This window comes from Amblyomma mixtum, chromosome 8 (assembly GCF_055824585.1).
Source record: "Amblyomma mixtum isolate Tamu chromosome 8, ASM5582458v1, whole genome shotgun sequence".
Lineage (NCBI taxonomy): Eukaryota > Metazoa > Arthropoda > Arachnida > Ixodida > Ixodidae > Amblyomma > Amblyomma mixtum.
In genome coordinates this window covers 40754903-40778587 of record NC_143019.1, presented here as the reverse complement: position 1 = coordinate 40778587, position 23685 = coordinate 40754903, and the positions used below count along the sequence as shown (strand labels likewise).

Below are 23685 nucleotides of genomic sequence, written 5' to 3'. Positions count from 1 at the left end.
GCTATAATGTCTTCCTTACTTCTAAACGTGCGTATTTATAAAGCTTTTATTTACATGCCGCTTTCACACCGATTGCTTATGGCAGACGGGAAGGCTAACCATCCGAGCCATGCGGTTATGCAAACACGAGAGTGAAGCCGCATTTACATGAATGCGACAGAATGCGGCTTGAGTCGATTTTTCGAGAGAAAGAGCGGGTTTTTGAGAAGGCACGGTGCGACTCGTCCTCTACTCTCTTCCGCAATGTTTTTGACCTTTCCTTCAAACAGTGGATTCGAGTCGACTTCTGTCGCATTCGTGTAAACGTGGCTTGAGAAGGGCAAAAAAGAAAAAAAGACTGGCAACCGAAGGAAAAAAACAACCCCAATTGAAGGCTGTACGCACAGTTATGTTTGTGCATGACAAAAATGACTCGAAAAACAGTTTCTTGTTTCGCAAACAAAGTCGTTGAGACAAGCTACAATAAATACGAATAAAACGTAAACAAGGACCAGATACATATAACGCCGGCGGCGCAATAAATAAAATGCCATACGTCATGACCGCAATATATGCCGGAGAGCTTCGAATTCAAAAAGTTGAGAAGGACAAAATGATTCAAATCAATAACGACGAGAAACGCGTCTCCTGTTATTAGCTCTAGTTCCTGGCGGTTCTGCAAGCAATTAGTGGTGGGGAAAACAAGCTACGGAGCACTAATGAAGCAGAGAAAGAGGTAGTTTTTATCATTCAGCTTAGCCACTGATGCGCCATGACGTAAGCGAGAACTCCCGCAATTATACTGAAAAATCATTAATTCTGGCCCCTTTTCCTCTGCAGCGGCTCGAATCGTCCGGCAATTCGGCAGAAGTCCCCAAATATCGGCTATCAAGAATTCCCCAAAAGTCACCGTGTTGTACGCTTCTTTCCGCCGTCCTTGTCTTGTCTCTGCTGTTTCAGAATGAGTAGCCACCAACTCGCCCAACTTTGTCCTTAAATATTCCGTTTTCGACAAACTTCACTCCTGAAATTCCCTGAAACTTCACTCCTATCCTAACCTAACCTAACACCACTCCTAACCTAACCTAACACTCCTAACTTAACCTAACCTAACACTCCTAACCTAACCTAACCTAACCTAACACTCCAAACCTAACCTAACCTAACCAAACCTAACCTATCCTGACCTAACCTAACAGAACATCAGTGAGCTTGGCCTACAAGGGCACGCAGACTGCAGGTACAGTTCCAGCACCAGTCCAGCCTCTGCCATTAATTAAGCCCCCGTTTCGGTCCGCCTTTATATACGCCGAAGATTATCACACAAAGAGAACTCGACGATGGGGTGCGACCGCCGCTATACAGCCTTGTTCAGGACGAACCCCGCGGCGACGACAGCGCATGCTGTCCACTATGCACGGATATGAAACTGCATGCGCATCGTGTCCCTATCCGCAGCATGCCGACTCGTATGGCGTCGTCTTATCTCGATCCTGACTGATCCTGTTTTCTTTTGCTTATCGCTGCCAGAGTCCGGATGTTGCGCAAATGTCAGGCTACGCTAAAAACACGTAGCAAGTTGTGATTTGCACCACGCACACGCCATCGCTTACGTATACAAATATGCCTCGATCAAAAAGGCGAGTCTTTATCTTCTTGGAATTGTGATGGCCTGTTCGTATTAAAGCTCTGCCGTTTTCAATAAAATTTCAGTCGTTAGTTCAGCGCCAGTCCTGTTGGTTGTGTGTCTCTTGTGTCCCCGTCTTTTTGCGCTGGTGTTACCTTCCTTAAAAAAAAAAAAATATGCCGCATACTTTGAACCTCAACACATTACGATTCCATCGCGGATCAAAAAACGAGAGAGAAAAATTAGCATAGCTGCCCAGCACCCGGCCCGACAACCACATAACACGTATTTTAAACCACGTCTGAAAATGGTGCTCAGGGCACTGCCCTTCTCATCGACAATTTTACTGACCACGAGCGGAGGTCCACTTCATTGACGGAATTTTTTTCTGCCGAAAACAGTCGCCGTATGACGTTGATCATTTTATTGGAGGGGGGCAGGCCCTCACGTTAAATTTTATTGATCATGAAGACGGTGTCCGCCGGGTCAACTCCCGCTCTCCCCCCACCCCTTTTCGCTCCCGACGGCAGCATGACGGCTATGGGCGTAGTGGCTCGGTACCGACCGGCGGCAGCGCCCAACGGCCCTTGAATCCTAGTGCATACCAGCAGGATCTCTGAATTAAGCACTACACCGTTTGTTATGCTTACGCCATGTCTGATGGTCTTCAGTCAGTATATGGTGTTGAGCCAGTATATGGTGTTGAGCCAGTATATGGTGTTGAGCCAGTATATGGTGTTGAGCCAGTATATGGTGTTGAGCCAGTATATGGTGTTGAGCCAGTATACGGTGTTACAGCCAGTATACGGTGTTCAGTCAGTATACGGTGTTCAGTCAGTATACGGTGTTCAGTCAGTATACGGTGTTCAGTCAGTATACGGTGTTCAGTCAGTATACTGTGTTCAGTCAGTATACTGTGTTCAGCCAGTATACTGTGTTACATGCACCCCGAGTGACGTTCGCCTACGCGACATTCACCCTGGGTGACATTACATTACACCATGCGTGACGGTACGCGAAGTGTGACGCAGTGCATTTCACATCGCTGCGCTAATGCTATGGCGCGTGAGTGTGCTATCGAAAAAAAATGGCGCAGCGTGGGCACTGCTATATGCAAACATGTTTATACTCCCGCTGGCCCCCTCGACGAGAACGCGTTAACTGAGCACGATCTACAGCCGTCATTCGCGCCGTCAGACGTGCACGAAAAAATACATGACATTTTAGGAGTGAAAGGCCTCACTGTTCCCTCGAAAAAGTTCACATGCCTAGCATGTCACGGCTGGCAACCGCATGCCACGTGCGGCAGCTATATCGTGCCAACAGGACACATACACACTGCAGAGCCTCGTTTATTTCGAACAACCGGTTTACTCGAGGTACCGCTTTGGTCCCTTCAACATAAGGTTTATCAAGAAGGCTCCCCTCAATTCAAACAACAGTTAGGTCTCATTCCAGTTCGAGTTATCGGAAGCCCATCTACACGGTCATGATACGCGATTGTACAGTCTAACGAGATTTGAAGGTGATCACTCCAGGCTTAACTTACTCGGATTAAACTCAGGGGTTTATTTCCACAATAAAGATGCGACGAATACATGAGCTTGGCTATACGCGGAATATTCTCTGCCCTGCACTGCAATGTTTGAGGTCACGCCAAGAAAAATTTCTCGGTCATATCAAGCCGGAACGAAAGTGATAACTTTCAAATCGCGCTATACACCGTATACTACGTGAACACAGCGCCGAAACGGCACGGAATCGGGTCCTCAAAAAACTCCGCATCGCGAAGAGCGGCGCCGAAGTGCGAGGATCACGGATAAATGAAGGCATCTACGGAACAAGGATGACGATCGTAGGGGGATGTATGTGTGCGCTGGGTTGGGGAGGGGGTCCCTGAGCCATTATCTCACCGCCTACTACGTATTACGTTCGCCCAGCTTGCGCGCACATAAGCAAGCGAGGACATAGCGCACGAAGAGGAAAATCACCTCTGCCAAATTATTGCCGTTTGCCTGCAGAATGCGTCACCCACGGCCAGTTCTCGCGCGCCGAGTACAGCTTTCTGCAGACGAAGCCGTTTTTTTCTCTCTTTACAGCCAAAGCGGACTTTCTCTCCGAGTTGGATGACGGTGGTATGTGCCGGCAGACCTTATCCTCGGTAAGACGGTGTCAACGTCGGTGTAATATGCCGTCCACGAAAACTCCTGCGCTCGCGTACTTCGAATAGGCAATGATCCGTAAGAGGGCTGGTTGTGCGAGCGCTACAAAAAAAAAAAAATAGACTGTTAGCGAAACAAAGGTCGTTTGCCCTCCTCTGATAGCGCTCAAATCTAACTATGATGCTGCCAAAAATTTGGACACGTAGCACAGATTCCTGCAACGCCTTTATGTGCATAGCCATGACAAATACGCAACTGTATATGAACGCGGTTTCGCTGGAAAAGACCTTTAATCAATTGACGACGGTGGCGCACCATGGCAAAAGGTGTCTGTTCTGAGCAAGGTGGTGTCAAAAAAAGTGGTAGGGTTTTAACGCGGGTACACCGAGTAGATGTGCGAAAGCATGTGTTTATTCTTCGTCTCTTCTTTCCGGCATCTGCATGCGCACGCAGCTGCGTTTCTCGTTCTTCATCTTCACACCCTCTCTCCACTCGGCGGAAGCTGGCGCGACGCCCACCTCCCATTGGCTACAGCTGGCCCGACGCTCCTCCGAACTTACCCGAGCTCCTCCGAACTATTTCCGAAGGATTTCCGATTCCTGCCTAAGTGCCTCAATGACAACTAGGATGCCTCAATGGCCCCTATAGAGTGCCACAATCCTGCCAATAGGCTGATTTATGCGAGCAGCCCACGCAAAAAAGTCGTGCCGCATAAAAGCGAAGCGCTATAGTCGCCCGTGCGCCAAATCAGTCGTGCTCGACCTGCTTCGTCGTCGTACCGGCGTGTGTCCGGTGTTTAAGAAAACAAAACAAAAAAGCTTTGGACGCGGTGTTCGACGCTGCGCCGCGGAGCCCGCCCGTTCGCCTGCCACTCTTTGTTTTCGCGCTCATAGCCCGGCAACACTTGACAGCTGACGCGCTGCGCACGATCGGCCAGCCCCGTTTCATATACAGCGAACGATCGCGTTCGATTTCTGCGGCCCGCGGCTGTAAGCATAGGCGCGCCCAGGATTTACGGGCCGATATTTCACTGGTCCCTAATAAAAATGGTCTATAGACAGTCTATAGACTTCTTATAGACTCTATTGCCTTCGTATAGATATTTATTTTTGTTTATTCATAGTCTATAGACTGCCCATAGACTTTACTGGATTTACTGGCCGATATTTCACTGGGCCCCAATAAAAATGGTCTATAGGCAACCTATAGACTTCTATAGACTCGACTGCCTTTCTCTCTCTCTCTCTCTCTATGTATATATATATATATATATATATATATATATATATATATATATATATATATATATATATATATATATATATATATATATATTTGTCTATAGTCTATAGACTGCCCATAGACCAAAGTCTATTCAAAGTGTATGGCCATAAATCTATAGATTGTCTACAGACTGTCATAGCATTTGTATTGTCTATAGAGTGTTCCCTAGGATTTGTCCATAGAGAGTATGTAGACTTTTTAGACAGAAGTCTATGGAGTGTCTATAGACTGTCTAAGAAAATGTCTTGTAAGGGGGGGGGTGGCTGAAGCGACGACTGGTGGCAACTTACGTGGCTTAAATGCCTTCTTTTATTTCTCGTTTTTGTTCCCAAAAACCACGGACAAATTGTAAGGACACAGCCGGGGGGTGGGGGGTGGGGGGGGGGGGAAGTGGGTCATGTTTGCAATATACGTCAGGGGGCGAAAGCTCGGCAGCTGACCTCTTTGCGTGCCTGCTGAGGTTCAGCGTATACGCAAGCGGTGAACCTGAGATTACGGGACAGTGTCACCTGCGTGGGCATCACGGCAAGCGAAACATGAATGGGTGGAAGTCACTGAAACAGGCCTCCTTTGTTCTACCGATAGATTCAACTTGGCAGATGATGATGACGATCGCAACGGCGACTATAACGATGTTTCTAGATCCCTTTACAAACATTACCACGAGCTCGCACGAAAGAACAAAAAATAAACGAAGTATTCTGCGCGCGCCCTTTAACGATCCACCTTTTGTTCTCAATACAGAGTTCAGAAAAGACCGGTACAAAAAAAAAACAGAAAAAAAGCAGGTCGATACTCTGAAGTGTGAACTTCCGCTCGTATCTGGAGGGGCGTATGATGTCCTTGTGACTTGCGTCGAGCAGCCTATAGTATTGTGAGTGGAGTGCTCCGCGCACAGTGTGAATGAGAAAAGGAATCGTGGGAAAGGACGACAATGCGCATTGTCGGGCACTTGTGTGCCTTCTTTGTGTATTTTTTTTTTTTTTTGGACAGGCAATCCCCCTAAAGACAGGACAACCATGTCCGTTTTTTTTTCTTCCTCGTTGTACTTCATTGTCTTCTTCTGGGCAAACACACACTGCCCATTGCTTTACGACAGAGTCAAAAATAAATAAAAGGGCTCGGCGCGTTTGCAATCTAGAGTTGAGAAAAATTCTACGCAGTTCCGACCACCTTTCCGCTGTCGCAGCTATATATAGCTATACTGCAGCAGCGCGCATAACTCGGCGACAAAATTGCCTCCCAAAACAAATACTAGGGCGTGGGGGGTGATGGATATCCCTTGCCTAAGTAAGTGCAACCTATGGGCTGTAACCGTTATAATGTGTACTCCGCACGCCGCCCTAGAAGAAGGGGGTAAACCTTTAAAGCCGCGAACTGCCCCAAGCACCGCAGGTAATCGGCCCAATATTGAAAATGGATTGTTTCACTCTGGTCCTCTGTAGGTCCAGAGTGAAGCAATATAGACACATCACCTTGCTGGGTTTTCCAACGCGACTGCTGCAAAGGCTCGGCGACTGTTACGGTTAAACATCCCCGAGCGTGGCAATACACACGCAAGCGCTTTCTCGTGGCTGGCCGTGCCAGCTCTCGCTCACCACTTCTTCAGAGGGAGCGCGCGGCCCAACAAACATCCTCCACAGATAACCACCAGCAGCTGATGAAAAAATTGCGACGACACTTTGGCAACCAAAGTGAAAGCCGAGGACACTATGCCGTGACGATTTCCGGTGGATGTGACGCCACACCGTTCCCGTGGCTATATCGATACCCAAATCATACATCTTTCGGGGATCTTAAGTGTTCATTACGCTTAATTACACATTTTTCCAATCTAATCTGACACAAATCGGACGTTTTTCCGACCATTCTGTGACAATTTTCACTATGCTGTGACGACTTCCGGTGGATGTGACGTCACACCATTCCCGTGGCTATATGGACGTCCGCGCTATTTCGACATTTTTGCCTGTAATTAAATTAATCTACAGTCATCAAATTTGGCTTCTAGGTTCATTTTTTCCTCCTCTATCTGAAGAAACCATTGGTTTTCTTGTATCTTTTTTAGTTCCCGATTTAAACGCGTGACACGCTTTGCTAACAGACGACAGTATGAGTCATTAAACGATTTCGCCTTAAAAAATAATAAACCCCGCAGGGCGACAACGCGAAGTCGCGAACGCGCGCGTGTCGTCGTCGGGGTGCAATGGCGCACGTGACGTCACCTCTCGAGTTCAGAATTCTGTGTTGGGCAGGGGCGGTGCGACGCCCGCCCTACGTACTTGGATTGCGTCGCAGCTTCCGGCCCGCAACCAGCCCTCAGTATGTGACTCAATCGTCGTCTGTTTATCGGGGCGAAGCGCGCGCGAAGCCACACCAGCGACCGTCGTCGCTGTTGGTATACGTCACCAAAAAAGGAAATACAAAAACGGAAAAAGGAACGCGGCACGGAGTGAATTCTCGGAGATAACGGCTCCCTCGCCGCCGCCCCGGGATGTGCCGAGCGAACGAAGACGACGACCGGGTAAAAAAAAACCTGGCCAAGTGCCGCACACGGGCGCACACCGGCGTCGAACGGAAAAGAAACGACAACGGGAACGGAGTCGAGTGGAAGTCGGCAACTTATTTGTCCGTCTCCAGTGCACACGGGTAACTGCGTAAAGTGACTCCGTGTCAAGGACATTGAGGTAATATACTCAGCGAAGGCATGCGGTCCCACTCCCACGCATACCTTTCTCCACATTCCCGCTACTCGTGGCGCCAGTCATTATGGTGACGCCTCCCGATAGCTGACCAGCCCTGCGGACCAAATATACAGGGAGTACTGAGGCGGCGACAGCGATTTCCCAGATTCTGCCCTAACAGCACAGGTAATCGGCCCAACATATTGGAAAGGGATGGTTTCTCTATTGTCTTGTACAGAACCAGTTTTGCCAATATATTAACAACATTGGGCCCATTGCCTGTGATGCTTGGGTGACCACAACTGTCGCTATAGAGACATCATCTCCGCAACGTCTTTGCTTTTTTCTTTTTTGATCAGTGGCCATAAGTACGAAAAATGTTTCCTCCAAACAGATGTCAACGCCTGTTGAAATCACTCATTGATTTTATTGGGCCTCTATTTAGTGAGAACACTCCTAGCTTTTTAGGCCCTCCGGGCGATGATAAATTGAGCGGTGGCAAATGTTCTCGAACTGCGCGCATATAATACGAAGGTCTCGGGAAAACCTGAGTACTAGAGTTGTTCGTCGAAACACCTCTACACCTCGCGCACACGACCCCCTCTCCCAATCCCCCTCGCCTAACGAATGAAAACGCCCGCATTAGTAGGTGGCAATAGTAAGCAGCTTCTCGGAAGGTTTGTTGCCCCTTCGCAAAACAATGCGGGCTGTAGCGCAAGCGCGGATTAACGGGAACCGTGAGATGGCGCTTCCTTCGCGAACAGTGAGTCAACTACCGACCCCGCGATGCTCGGCCGTGCGTCACAGGGGGCGCTGCTTCCTATAAAGACGTTGTTAGTAGCTTGACTTGTAAGTCATTAGCTTATAAGTTATACTTCTTTTCTTCCGCCTTTATTAAGGCAGGAAAGAGTCTCGGGTGACAGGGCATATAAGACAGACACGCACTGCCTAACAAGGCCCTTACACTCGCACATTGCTCAGCGACGACACGCTATATCTTATCAGAGATATCGCCGATACTTATCAGCTAGGTAACAGCTGCCACCGCCCCGATACAAAGGTGTTACTGTTACCTATCTCTACGAAGCTCGCAGCGGCACACATTCCGTTGTGGCCTTTTATTCAACGGCGCAACGGACAACGACCATTTTGAGCGCCCTGTCACCTTTCCCGTGGCCGCTCCAAGAACGTTACGCTGTTGGTCCCAGAGTCAGCCGAGCGAGCAGCTATGGGGGTCGACGGCGCGTCATGAAATCGGAGCTCTAGCCGAGAGCACACCCCCTCGGAGGCACACAAGCGAAGCACGCGGAATCAAGTTCGAGAAACGCCGCTCACTCGAGACCGTCGAAGGTTAGCCCGCGAGGTACACTATAATCCTGGGGCACTACAGTCGGGACACAACTCAAGAACGCAGTGGCTTTTTCCTCGTCACAGGATCTCCTTCCAGCCAATGGCGTCGGCCGATTTTCGTGACCCTGCTAGAGTGACAATGCAGGGAGCGGCGCAACAATGGAGAGAGGCGTCTATAGACTAGATTCTTTTACCCTCACACGCAGGGTGCTGGCGCGCCCCTACTCTCGACACCAGTCGCCATCTATCGGCGCGCGCGGACCGATGGACTGCGGGTCGCGCCGGCGCCGCGCGTAGACTGCTTTTTTACGTGTTCGCTTCTGCCGTTGTAGTGCTCCATCATAACGTATGAGGGTGTGTACTGTGCGTCACTACTCACATTTTCCCTCTACCAGACAGTACTGCAGTTATCTTGCGCGCAGTTAGTCGTTAACGTGACACCTCCGAGTTTTTTTCCGTTCATTTGGATGTGAGTAAGTGCGGCGAGGCAGTGCGCGTCTGTGTCGTTGTTTGTGCCCACCATGATGATATTGATATTGATTATTAGCGCTCGTGTCCTGTCTTCACCTTTTCTGTGTCTTGTTTTTCGCGCTACGTTTTTCAATGATGATATTCTGCTGGCTGGTTGAGGATTCTAAACGCTGGCACCGCAGCGGCGACGCTGCTCCACCAAGCCGCTGGTGCGGCGGCGCTGCTCAGGGAAATTCTGGAATAGTATTGCAAACAGCAAGGATTTTTCCCGCGGAGTAGTCGGCCAGGTAGCGTAAGGACTGGAAACCGGCACTTCTAAGCAGATTTCTGCACTGGCGTGTCGTTTGTTGCCGTCTTTTACGTGCGCTATCATCTATGATATAGTTTTAGGCGCAGGAATGTGGGTTGATTGATTTGAATCAGTGGTATAGTAACTGGATAGGCTAGCTGCAGACTGAAGGTTGTCCCGACGAAGCGCGTGTTTTCGATCACCTCCTTGCGCTGAGCTTGCTCTAGTTCCCATTAAACACATTTCATGCACAGGATTGTAAGCACGACCGCTACCGATTTCAGTTGCTCTTTCCGCACGCATGTCATAGGGATCAAAGGGGGGCGGGGGGGTAAAGGGTTTACCGTAGTGTCTTTCTGCTTTTGCTATCCACCTTAATCATAGGAAAATGCGCGATTTTAATACATTCATTCACACTTAGCCAAACGCCTACGCAACGCTGTCACACGCGGCGAGAGCTACCGAATAAAATGAACGCGACTTCGGACCTCACATTTCGTGAAAGCTGGATTCGCTGCTAATATCTATTCAAGCTTTGATAATTTGAGCAAAAGTATGTTTTTAGGCACCAGGTTGCATAAACCATGACAAATTTTGTTTTTTTGTTGGCGCTGCGACTCAGTTAAATTCACAGCGGTAATTTGTTGATAAACTGGCGCACCACGCATGCGACAAGAAAGCCCTGTTTGTAGGTCGTACTTTATGGCCGAAGGATTAAGAGTGCATGGGAATTGGATCTGCATGCTAGCCGCACACCTAATACTTGATATTGAACAAAAAGTTTTTTTTTTTTTTTGCAGTGGACCACCAAGACGGTAGCGATTAAGCAGGAGCGCGTTCTAAGTGTCAGCACAATTCACGTGAATTTCAAACTAAATGTCATTAAAACGCATCAGTGTGCTCCCTTTGATAACGTTAATACTTCCTGCAACACAGCCACGCTGCGGAAGTATGCTCGGCAATGTTTTTTTTAGCGCCCGAAGCGCGGCTGTAGGCAGGCGCGGCCGCGGAGCTGCCGCAGCCCCGCAGTCCCCAAAGAAACGCCCGCACCGCGGCGCACCAGTCGGCGGAAAATGGCCGCGCCCAGGAGCGGCTCTGGATTCTGGTCTATACCCGACCACAGAGGGAAGGGATTAGCCCCTTTCATCTACCACTCCCTGCTTTGTCACACAAGCAGGGTCATGGGAATCGGCCGACGCCATTGGCTGGAAGGGGTGCTCTGACGGGGAAAAGCCGCTTCTTTCTTGAGTTGTATCCGACCATAGTCAGGGTGCACTACAAACGGATGATGAACAAGTGAAGAAACACAACTGGGAGCTCATGCGAGGGAAGATGTGTGTACGCCACAAAAAAGTTGTTTGATTTTATGGCACATAAGCGGCTAAGGCTAAAGTACGTTAAACGCAATGTTAAATAAAAGGTCGGTCAAAAAGTCACGAAGAATCCTCTATTGCTCGGTAACTGTAAGCCGCACTAGGGAAATACAATTCTGTGGGCAGAAGCATTAGTCCTCTAACACCTAACCCATACCTAATTTGTCTTTCCTGTTGTTTCAGGTAAGCCGTCATCGATGATCGACGTGACAACCAGCTAAACCAACGTGCAGTGACCGAATTCTCCACAACTCTGTCGGTAACACAGCGCAGAATCGATTCACTGTAAGCTAAAGTCAGTCTACGCGGGGTCAACACAATGAACCGAAGCAATGCGTTTCGATGGCTTCTGAGGTTTCGGCGCTGCGATTACAGTATCCAACCAGGTACAACCTCGTTCAGGCAGACTTAACAGTCACAACCAATATAGACGCATAAGACACTGATGAACTCATCAAAATGAAAGATGCACCCCCACCAGACAGATCACGGAGCGCACAGGTATGGCAACAGGATCCGTCTCGACGCTAATCCAACGATTGGGATACAGAAAAATTTGAGCTCGCTGGTTTCCACGGTTTTGACAAGGGAGATGATGCAAATCAGGAACAACGTGTGTGACTGTCTTCTGCGGAGTTTCTTTACGGGTTGTTTTCACAATGATTTCATGAAGTCATCACGTGTGATGAAACCTGGTTGTTTCATTTGGATGCCGAAAGCAAAAGGAAGTCGACGTAATGGACACATGCAGGGACGTCCGCGTCGAAAGACGCCGCGACTTGCGATGCGTCGCGCCACAAACTGACGGCGACATTCCCTTCGAGATCACAAGGGCGTGATTTTTCGTCGACTTTCTCGAACGTGGAGCGACCATTAGCAAAGTCCGATATTGTGTGGACAAGCTGCAACGTATCTTACGAACAAGGAGGCCAGAGTTGCATGCAAGGGACACCGAGTTGCATAATGGTAACGCAACACAGCACGCAGCGCACACGACAGTTAAGAAGATTGGCCAACTGGGATGAACAGTGGTACCACAACCCCTTTACACTCCCGACCTGTACCGCTACGGATTTCTATACGTTCGGATGACCGAAGGCTCATTTGCGTGGCAAACAGGTCCGAGATGACCAGTTCATTCCGTGTGTGAAAAAGTGGTGCAATTGCCAAACTTAAGTTTTACGAACGTGCATTAGTGTCATGGAAACAAAGATGGCTACAGTGCAGTGAATCAAATGGCTCATAAATTAGGCGACACTTTCAAAGGCTACGGAAAGAAAAATGATAGGGTTAACGTTGAGAGATAGGAAGCGGGCGGAGTGGGTGAGGGAACAAACGCGGGTTAATGACATCCTAGTCGAAATCAAGAGGAAGAAATGTGCATGGGCAGGCCATGTAATGCGAAGGCAAGATAACCGCTGGTCCTTAAGGGTAACGGAGTGGATTCCAAGAGAAGGCAAACGTAGCAGGGGGCGCCAGAAAGTTAGGCGGTCGGATGAGATTAAGAAGTTTGCGGGGATACGCGGTGGTCGCAGCTGGCATTGGTTTGGTTTGGTTCATTGGGGTTTAACGTCCCAAAGCAACTCAGGCTATGAGAGACGCCGTAGTGAAGGGCTCCGGAAATTTCTTCCGGGAGGGGCCTTTGTCCTGCAGTGGGTGTAGTCAGGCTGATGATGATGATGAATGCTCGGTATAGTGGTAACTACCGAGCTACATTTGACTGCGTGTTATTTTATGACCAACCGTTGCACATGTCTTTATGTGTCAAAGAATCCAAACGTTTTCAAAATGTCATAGTTCGTGTACAAAAGCTGCCGCGTATTGAGGTAGTACACACATAATGTCGTCGCACCATGAACAAGTGACACAAAAAGAAACAAGCTGGTAAGTAAAAATTAAACGAATAAACAAAAAATCATGCAGCACCAATTAGTAAACACAGATGGGGTGAGTGGGGGGGGGGGGGGGGGGGGGGTATGGAGATGCGGTTTTGGGAAAGGCAACGGATCTGATCTGCCACCGTATAACGAGCCCACGCGGCGACAGCGCCCTCTAAGCAAGAATACGCCGATATGGGAATAAAAAGGGAGTAACCTCCCTTTTTATTCTTTTTCCGTTTACAGCGAGTATATACCGCCTTTTTCGAGGCGCCGCCAGATCCAGACGAGACGTCGGCGGCTGTGACGACTCTGCGACTGGGAAAAAGACGCCGAAGGAAGGCACGGCAGGAAGCGCGACAGCCGTTATGTGAGAATGCGCCTGCGTAGCGAATAAGCCGAAACCGCTCGCCGCGAGGGAGAAAGATAAAAAAAAAAGAGAAAACAGCCGAGCACGTCGGCTGCGCATGCCTTTTCAACCGAAATGAGCCGCCCTCGGAACGCGAAGGCAGCACAGGGACTTTTCCTGAAGCTTAAAGCGCTAGGTTAGTGAATGGAACGATCTGGTTATACTACTAGGTTAGTCTAGAAACAGCGCAACAAGACGCTAAAAAGGAGTGACAAACAAAAAGCGCGCTGGCATTCAAGTGAAGACCCGATGAAAATATATGCCACATATATAAAGACGTGCGTACACTTGCGAATCCAATAACAGCGGTAACACAGCAACCAATGACAACACAGCACATAATTTGAAAATATATGAATACGAACAATGTGTGAAAAACAAATTGAAAATACACAATATATGAAAATATCTGCGACCTATATACAGACACCCGTCCATTTACGAATTCAATAACACAGCACAATATTTGGAATTAATACTGTATACATTGGCGCAATGGCCGCGCGCTTTTCTTTTCTTTTTATTTTTTCGAGATTTTGACGGTGTGCAGCCTTTACACGAATAGTGACGTTCCCTTCGGGAAATTTATTCTTCAGGGAATTTGATGCCTAAATTTTGGTTAACCGGGAATTTTTAGGCAGTTTCGGCGAATTTTAAAAGCCGAAATTGTCTCAAATTTTCCCCCACCGAGGGAGTTTTTCAAACTGCTGCCGGAAATAAAAAAAAACACCCTGAAATAGGGGATTCTGTGTCTAACAGAGGTACTTTTCGGTTACTGCACTGAACACTACTGTATACGAAAGCGACATACTTCCTTGCGCTTCGACCCGCATTTCGAGGTTAATTGTGATCACCGGCCGGAATCGTTGGCAATAAAATAGGCTCGTAGGGCACTTTACTGGCAGATGGGACGTCACGCAAAGTTATTCCGAATATCCGCGGTAGCTGCCCGCGAGGCTTGGCACGCGTGGAAAACACACACGCGAAACACACACACCCGTTGCCCTAGCTGCGACTTTTTTGTTCGTCAAATTGTCGGGTGACAAGTTGGGTAAAGAGGGGGCCGGGGGGGGGGGGAGCAACTCTTACACTGGTGTATACGATGCAGATACACATGAATGAATTCACAAAGAGCAAACCGTTAACGAGTCACAGTATGCGTTACCTTACTGTACTAGGTTATCGGCTGTTACATGGCACTCACTCATGCGTACTATCTGCATACAGATATGTCGCTATTATTCACCCAAAGTCTGCAGTTGCCCCGCCGCGGTGGCTCAGTGGTTACGGCGCTCGGCTGCTGACCCGAAACACGCGGGTTAGACCCCGGCCGCGGCGGTCGAATTTCGATGAAGGCGAAATTCTAGAGGCCCGTGTGCTGTGCGATGTCAGTGCACGTTAAAGAACCCCACGTGGTCGAAATTATCCGGAGCCCTTCACTACGGCGTCCTTCATAGCCTGAGTCGCTTTGGGACGTTAAACCCCAATAAATCAAACCAAGTCTGCAGTTGCACGTAGGTGCCTTTGGGTGTACTTCGCCTTTGCGTTGTACACTCTACTAAACACAAATACACCCATATGGGAGTAAAAAGGGTGTATAACCTGTCCTCTAGAGCACTCACTTCTATAAGAGGGAGTTAGAGGACAGCTTTACTCCCTTTCTGTTTTAGAGGGCAGCGTGCTGCGCCGGTGCCAGACAACATGTTGCGTACATTGGCCCAATCCCCCAAACTATACAAGACTGCGCTAGGTTAGCTTATAAACGAAAGGAAGTGCGCAGTATAAGAGTCTCACTCGATACGGACACCGGAACCGTACCGAGCGGGGAAGGGCTTCTGAAGGCGGTGTGAAGAAGGGGTGGGAGAGATCGCGCTATGAATGGAATGCCTGCGCTTGCGAAACCGCCCATTCGCACAAAAGATAAAATCACGCGCCGGGCGCGTGGGGCCCAGACAGCTTGGACGCTGTCGGACAAACGACACGTAAACCCTGCTTCGGAATGCAGCCCATCTCTCGTATGCTATCGCACACGCAGGCACCCTGTCGAAGTGGATCGTCCAATGCCTAAGCGGCATTGTCTTTGACAGAACGCATGAAAATAGTTCCGCGTGCATACGGCTGAAACAGTAAAGTCAGCAACAACAACAACAAAAAAAAGCTCACTGGATGTGAATACGAGAAAAACAATTATATGGGTGCAGATCCGCAAGCCAATCGCCTAAAAATTCTGGCAGATGTGAGGGGCCCTATGTGATCCGTCTGCTCGTATCAAGACTAGGAGACAACTACGTCGCTAGGCGGCGCTACGATAAATTTTTTCCCAACCGCACGCGTCCCGTGAACTTTTGCCGGCGACTGTACACGTGATGGTGGTACGGGTTGGGTTTCTTGCCAGCGGACCCTCAAATGAAGTAAAGAATTTTGTCAAAACGAATGAAAAGGCTTGTAGTAGCAGCTGGTAGTCGTCGTGTTCTTTCTTTCGTCTGCGTCTTTTCTGCGCTGTTCCGCCCCGGAGTACAGAAAACGGGTTTTTCGTTGCGACCTCCAAGACGACGTGAATTTCTTCCGCGCTGTATGACTCACTGACCGGGTGAATGCGGCTAATTGCACGTTTCCTTGATTATGCAACACCCGGCTGGATCATCAAGCCGCCAGCCGTGTGAAGCTGCTGACATATCAATCACTCGCGCAAGACGCAATCACTTGCAACTCCATAAAATATTGTCGCCACTCCATGTAACGGCAGCGGAGTTTTTTTTTTTTGAATTTTTGGTTTGCCTTCTACATCCTGGTGTCCCAAACCCACACTAGAGCTACGAAACAGTGGGGGGACAGCGGCGGCGAATGCTGACGAAAAGCGCCGACAAGATCAGTGACGTGGAGAGTTCAAACAGAAGGCACAACCTCGCGGGGCGAAATGCTGGGAACCGAACCCACAACCTCCGCTTTCTCCGCCCCCTCCTTGCGCTCCTCATCGCTCTTCCTACCCAGGCCTTCGTGCAACTTCCCCCTATGATTCGCTAATTGCTTATAGGGACAGAACCGGCCACTACGAGGCGCGCCAGCATCGATTGCAGGCGCGCGGAAGTTAAAAATTGGATGAATTCAATGGAAAAGAAACATAGTGTAGAACTATATCGATACTGGAAAAGGCAGATCAGGAAAGAATTTTTCTATGATAACTCAAGAGGCAGTGCCCTACTTTTTGAAGCTAGATCAGGGTGTCTTAGAACGCGCAGCTACAAAAAGAAATTTAACGAAGAAGATGACACATGTGCAGTGTGTGGTAGATCTGTGGAAACAATTGAACACCTCATAATCAAATGTGATGGTATCCATCCGGATGTCGATGCAGGCACAGTCACTCTTTCTGAGGCCCTAGGGTTTAAAGATAACAATGGTCATGTAAATAAATCTGCAGTGGAAGTCAGCAAAAAGCGATTGGAGGATTGGTGGCTGAAAAGCAGAGATGTGGCATAAGGTTAGAATTGTAGGAAACCGTAGGTAAAGGTGATGGCGAATCTTAATGAGAATTGCCAACACAGTAAACAAAAAAAAAATAATAAAGAAAGAAAAGCTGAGCATGGTGGCAATTGCCACCACCCCGTTTCAAAGGGGGCGCTCCTATCTATCCATCCAGGCTAGGACACAAGTTCTGTACCCGCCCGCTACAAAGGGCTATGCCACAACATCATCATCATCATCAACCATGCAGGAAGTAAAGACTGCAGTAGACTGACTGCAGGGCAGCCATGAGCAGCAAGCAGCCGCTATGCTACGGCAGAATCTTTGCACACATAGAAAATTATTTCTGTGTAGTATTTCTGTGTTAGGAGTCTAACAAAGAAAGCGTTAGTTCTGTAAGTTTAAGCAGAAAGTATAGAATCCAATTATGCAATAAAGCTGGCTCAAACACAGACAAGTCGAAATTCAGGCGATTGTTTATAGCGGTTTTGCTTTGCTTTTGCACGTGTTCTAGAGGACAAGGCATCGGTAATTTGCAGGGCCATATCCATTGAATAGTAGTGCCTATATCTCCAAATGGAAGGGTGCGAAGCGGCGCAGTCGCTACGGGCAGCCTGCAAAGCCCATCCCGTAGCGTTAAGCAAAGAAGTTTCAGTTCTCGCGCATGCGCACAAAACACATATCGAGCAGCTACAGAGGCAGCGGAAACGGTAAGCTCAAGCGCTCTATTCACGTAGGCGGGCCCGTTATTCGGGAGCATAACAGCATCCCCTCAGCCCCACGTGCGCGGCACGCCAAGACAGGCGCATAAGTCAGGACGTCCCTTTTCTAAACCCCCCCAAACGCGACGAAACAGTCACGTTGAACGTGACCGAAACGTCGGGAGCCGTTAAGTGGCGCGGCGGCACTCTTTTTCTTCCCGTTTTTCTTCTCTTTATATCTCGCAGCGACACCGCCAGGCGTTCAACGAAAATAATTTAAAAAAGAAAGTGCTGAAACCCGCACAAAGCGATTCGCGACAGCAACTTAAAAGACAGTCTGCCGGAGTCACGAGGCGATGGCACAACGTCAGCCACGAGTCGGCGCAATTTTCGCGCGCGGGTGTCCTCCTCTCCACCCCCCCCCCCCCCCCCCCCCCCTCTCTATCTCTCCTCCGCAACTTTGCCAGTCGACTTTGGCGTCACAAATCTGACGCATTTACGTCTGGCCTCGCCAACACTTCCCCATCCATCAAAGCTCCGCTCGACTGTCGAGTTGTTAAAAACTCACCGTTTGAATGGTTAAAATCGTCCTTAGAGCGTTAATCACCTCTACTGGCAAGTGTGGTACGGATATGGTGAAGACGCATCGTTTGAATGGTTAAAATCGTCCTTAAAGCGTTATATCACCCCTGCTAGCAGGTGTGGTACAGATAGTAAGTGTGGTACGTAAAAAAAAAAAAAAGAAACGCTATAAATGTGGAACTTGCGGTGCGTTTCGCGTGGCTTCACTCCTGTTTCCATCATTTCATAATATCATTCAGGACGCGGTATAATACTGTTACATGCATTTGCGTTTAATGCGGCCGTTCTTAATTAACTGCTGCTACGTCATTCTAGCGTCTAGTTCAGCTTAATATCAAAAATCTCTACAAACAAACATCATGTGGAAACTGGGTAGTCTTTTTACAAAAAGCCTCGTTCAGCCATCATATACTCACACATAAAGTGTAAAATCAAAACTGAAACCAACTTATTTCACTCTCTCCCAGCAGTTATGTAGCTGTGCAGTGAGATAGTTATCACGCCTCGTTATTAACAACCTCCTTCCACAACCACCAAATGAGGTGGAAAGGGTTGAATGAAAGGTGCCATCCACTAGTGCAATAATCATGTACAGGTGCCATCAGAAGTAAATGGAAGGCAATATTAATGAAAAAATTAAATCATTGCCTCCTGAATTCGTGCATCCTTGAATACATATGTGGAGCCTAATTTTGATTGTGCAAATCGCACTGTGCACCAACAAACATGGACCATTATGCTTTGGATTTAAAGAAATTAATTTTTTTTACAAAGTCGCCTTCCATTTACTTTTGACGGCGAGTGTACATATGTATAGATAAAGCTTCCTTTCCCTATTATCCGCTGCTGTCCTGTAGAAGTAACCAGGTTAACAGCAAAATGCTCAGACCCCCAAATATGGAGGCCTATGATTGTGCGTCATTTCACCTATGCACTACCCGAACTAATTGAAGAATGACTGAGATTACAGCATATACTGAGCCTCATAGTTTGTCACTCATGTGAGGGCACACACGTATGCTTACTCTCAGAAATAGCGAGTGGCCTAATGGCTAGGTTTTAACGCTGCAATGCTCTGCGTATCACATAACATACAGACGGCACAAATGTCGCAAGTTTTTTTTCTGCTAAAAAAAAGAATATGAAATTTTCACAACACTGCACAAACCACATTACCCAACACACTCCCCAAAGCAGCTGCCAGAGATGCAGAAGTAATTAACTGCAGTGCGGTATCGGCAAGCGATGGAAAGTTTTTGTTATGTTATTGCATGTAAACCCACTGTCAAAAGAATATGGAAGGCAACTATGTGGAAAAATTTCATTTCCTTGCCCTCAAGGCGTATGCGAGTTGAGCTTGAGGGTTAATGGCGCATCAAGTGATTCACAAAATCACTTATCTTGTTCCAAGATGCATGAAAAGATGTCAACAAGATTAATTTTTCTAATACTGCCTTCCATACATTTGACTTCAGGTGTACATGCCTCAGTATACGTGCAATTTTAGTCCATTGAGATATTCAGAAATTAGCCCATTGTCCTAATTTTAACAACAAACTAATAATATAAATCTCAATAAACCTAGAAACTCTTTACACTGCTGCAGCGTAGAGGCCGGTAAAGCTGAAATGCTAAAAGTTCAGAACTTTTATCTCGCATTTTCACTGCCAGGGCACTGCTGAGTTAAAGCACACTTTTGCAACTGCTCTTGTAGAAAACAGAAAACTAATGCGAGGCTCTAGAGTAAAAAAGCAATATAACCTAGGATGACGTGTCTAGTCAAGGGTTCATGCCTGCCTAAAGGAGAGAGTGGTCGCTGAATAATTGAAAACACGGTGGAGGGTCACTGGCAGGGAGATTTTGTCTCATAAATATGAATTCGCTGCGTTTCTCTCTGCCAGAAAAACTAGGAACCAACTACGTTCTCGTTAAAAGGCCCAACGGTCATGTCATTTGGTAAGCCGGCATGCACATCAGGACCCCTCGCTCAGAGCACCCACAAGCCAGAGATTACGAGTAGTGCTGAAAAGCTACCCCATGGCATGTGCACGAGGGCAGTCGCAAACAAGATCCAACAGCATTGCACGGAATCTCTGAGAACAAGTATAGCAGTTCTTGCATTATACTGTTACAATAAATTTGAAGCTAGTTCTGTGGCTCTTCGGTAATACCTATTTGTTACAATGTTGTGCAAGCCACTACCTAATTTTTTGTTTTCATTCCTACCACTTTGTCAAGCAAGCAAGTTTAGTGGGAAATGCAGTAAAGTAGGTCCAAAGAAATATTAAGCGTACACAACTCCCCAATAAAAGATTTAGCTTTCATATTTATAAATACATGAGATACGTCACAATACTTGTGCTTTGCTAGCTTCAAATAAAAAATTCACCTGTACTGTCACACTACTATTTTCTTCTCAAGGAGAAAAAAAAAAGTTAATAGCATTTCCTTGCATACCAGGGAGGAAGAATACTTTTAATGCCCATGCTATCGTGTAGCCGCAGTCCACATGTGAAACATCTCATGTACCCTGGTGACCTACTTATCAGAGCACTCATTGTTCACAGACTCCATGAAGCTATCTCGCATTTCACCACAGATATCCAAAAGGTGCAAGAACAATGCTGACCTCAATGTAGGGCATTCGGCCAATCGAGAAACATGACCATCGAATTTTCCATTACTTCAGTGCAGCAAGTGTACAGCAAAACGACGCAAATGTATAATGGAAATTCCAGTTACATCCAAAACTGCACATTTCTCATTTGTGTACATGAGGTGGCAGTCTCACGGTTCTTACCCAAAACGCCCAAACATCCATACGCCAACAGCATCGTGCAGACAGCTTCAGGATAAAATCTTCCACTGTATCTCCAACAAACCCACAGGCTTCTCCCATTCCTCCAGTGCTCTGTGTCCGAGTTATTAGCCTTCAAAATTAACTGGAACCCAGCTTTTTGCCTGCCTTCAAGTACACAACCTTTTTTTTTTTCACAAATACCCACAACAATTTTTTACTGTAACTTTCTACAACTGCCAAAGAAATGTGCTTGTATTATCACCAGGGGGATAAAAGAGTGGCTGTATGTGTATGCAAAGTACTGAAGACAGAATGCATGCCACCTATCAGATTTTACGAAAGTTGACTTCAATATCGGAGGTTTTTTTCTCGCACACATCAGTAATCTTGATGATAGACAGATCTGCCCAATAACAGTGATGCTGTGCTCTTTGTGCCCCTCTTGCCGTAGCATAATGCATTCAGCACAAATTGCCGCACCGAATGCATGATTAACGATGATGAAATTCATATTCATTGACCCTCTCAAAGCCTCATTTGCCACATCTAGTCTGAGTTCCCTCCAGCTCCTCTGCACATGAAAGGACTGAAAAAGTTGCTTCTCGCACAATGAACATTCATGTCGCATGAAAATGACAGCCGATCTAACTATTGAGGACGAAACACCAGCACATAATTCCATACTTCTTGAGTGAGAAATGTACATATGTCTTGGGGTAACATTGCTCAGAGTCCAAGCGTGCTCCTAATTTCGCAAATAATAATGTAACAGCAAAAGGCTGTCTTCAACGTTTAGTACAGGCTGGTTTCCAGATTAGAGAACGTCTGAAATACAGCCACGATTCAAACGCATGAGGCACGAATATGCTTGGCTCATTTGGTCGACGGAGAATACTGTAATGACGGACTAAGACATACATAGAATGGCACTACTAAGCCGCAAGGACTTAAGTGTTTTGTGCCGAGGCATCAGCTATCATCAGTTTCATTCATTCTCCACCAAAGTATCCTTCAAAGACAGGTTAGCAGATCTTTCATGGTAGGTTTGAATTTTCTGCTTATCGAGTGATGATCTATGACTCAGGCATATAGTAAAGGAAAAAAATCCCAGGCTTGGTCTGCACAAACAAAGGGGCAACAACCTGATAAACGAGAGTCACCTTTGGCAGACAGATTGTGCAACTTTCATGAAAAGTGGCTTGTCAGTGAATATGAGTGCTGTACCGAACTGTCCTGATGCCAAGCGCGCCTAGTCACTGCATACCGACTTTCAACCTCACAGCGACTAGTACCTGACAAGGGTACGACCTTGACGACTCGATACGTACCCGGCCGTAATGCTGACAGTGAGTGACAGCGAATACGTCATTAGACACCGCTGTGGAAAACACCGGTACACCTGTTGCCCCACTTGAGCTTTTGCCCAGAAATGTCGACCGAGACGCACCCCCGGGGTGCGCGGAGAGCTCATTAGACAGCCCGTCAGGAGGGCTCACAGCACGCACGTACCTTGGCAAGCCGTGCCCGCTTGATGAGGTCGTTGAGCTTGCGTAGCGCAGCGTTGCGCGGCAGCCCCTGGATGTCGTTGAAGAGGTCCTGCTCCTCGGCCTCGAACAGCTTGCGGTTGGTGTCGTAGCGCAGCGGCTGGTCCCAGAAGGAACCGATGTAGACGCGCGCCACCTCGGGTGTGTTGAGCACCTTGCCCAGTGACCACATGAGCGCCCCGTAGACGCGCATCAGCTGCTGGTGGTCCACCATGTCCGCCTTGTTGAGCACGATGCGGATCTTATCGTCGTGGCCGCGCAACGCTTCGATGCTCCGTCGGAACTCGTCCGAGATGTCCAGCTTGTGCGCGTCGAAGAGCAGGATGATGCGATCGACGCGCTCCGCGAACCACTCGAGCACGCCCGTGAAGTCGTAGCCCCGGTCGACGCGCTGCTTCTCACCGCTTAGGATACCCGGCGTGTCGATGATGGTCATGCTCTGCAGCACGGGTGACGCCACTTGCGAGCACTGGAAACGGTTGAGGAACGCGTTGCCGAACTTTGCGAGCGGACGGAACTGCTTCTTGGGGTCGACTACGAGCGCGTTACCCGGAATGACGCCCTCCTGGTCTCCGTACATGACGGCGATGAATCGGTCCGTCGTCGGCTCGGGACCGATCCGGATGCCCGGAAAGTCCCGTTCGAGTAAGTAGCGGATGAAGGTGGTCTTTCCCGTCGAGTACTGACCCACGAGCAGGATCATGGGCTTGGACTCGAAGTCTGGGTCGTCCAGAGGCGGCGAGTGGAAGTCGTGGAACAGGTAGTGCTCCTCGAGCGGCAGGATCTTAGCCTTGTAGATTTTCTTGAGGCCCTCGACGACCGTGTTGTAGATCTCGGGGTGCCGCTTGCGGCCGTCATCGTTGTTCAGCCAGCTGAACATCTTGTCCAGCTACTGCTCCTGCTTGTGCCGCCCCAGGCTGCTGCCACCGTGCTTGCTGCCGCCCCTTCGAAGGGTGCGTCACACGTCACTTCCCCCTCCGTCATCACGATGATGATGATCGCTGCCGCCGCTGCGCTTTTTTTCCCTGCCTTCCTCCTCTCCTTTCTTTAGAGCAACACTCGCGTTCTCTTTCCCCTCCTCCCCACCC

The 23685-nt window shown here is 48.3% G+C and overlaps 1 protein-coding gene across 1 annotated transcript in view; it reads right to left on the bottom strand.

Annotated features, from left to right (window-relative positions):
- Past1 (putative achaete scute target 1) overlaps nt 1–23569 on the bottom strand; it is a 43126-nt gene extending 19557 nt beyond the window's left edge. Inside the window, exon 1 of the mRNA XM_089557159.1 lies at nt 22563–23569. Coding sequence (XP_089413285.1) covers nt 22563–23477 — 915 coding nt within the window. The 5' untranslated portion in view covers nt 23478–23569. The remainder of the gene's footprint in view (nt 1–22562) is intronic.
- Nucleotides 23570–23685: the final 116 nt, after the last annotated feature.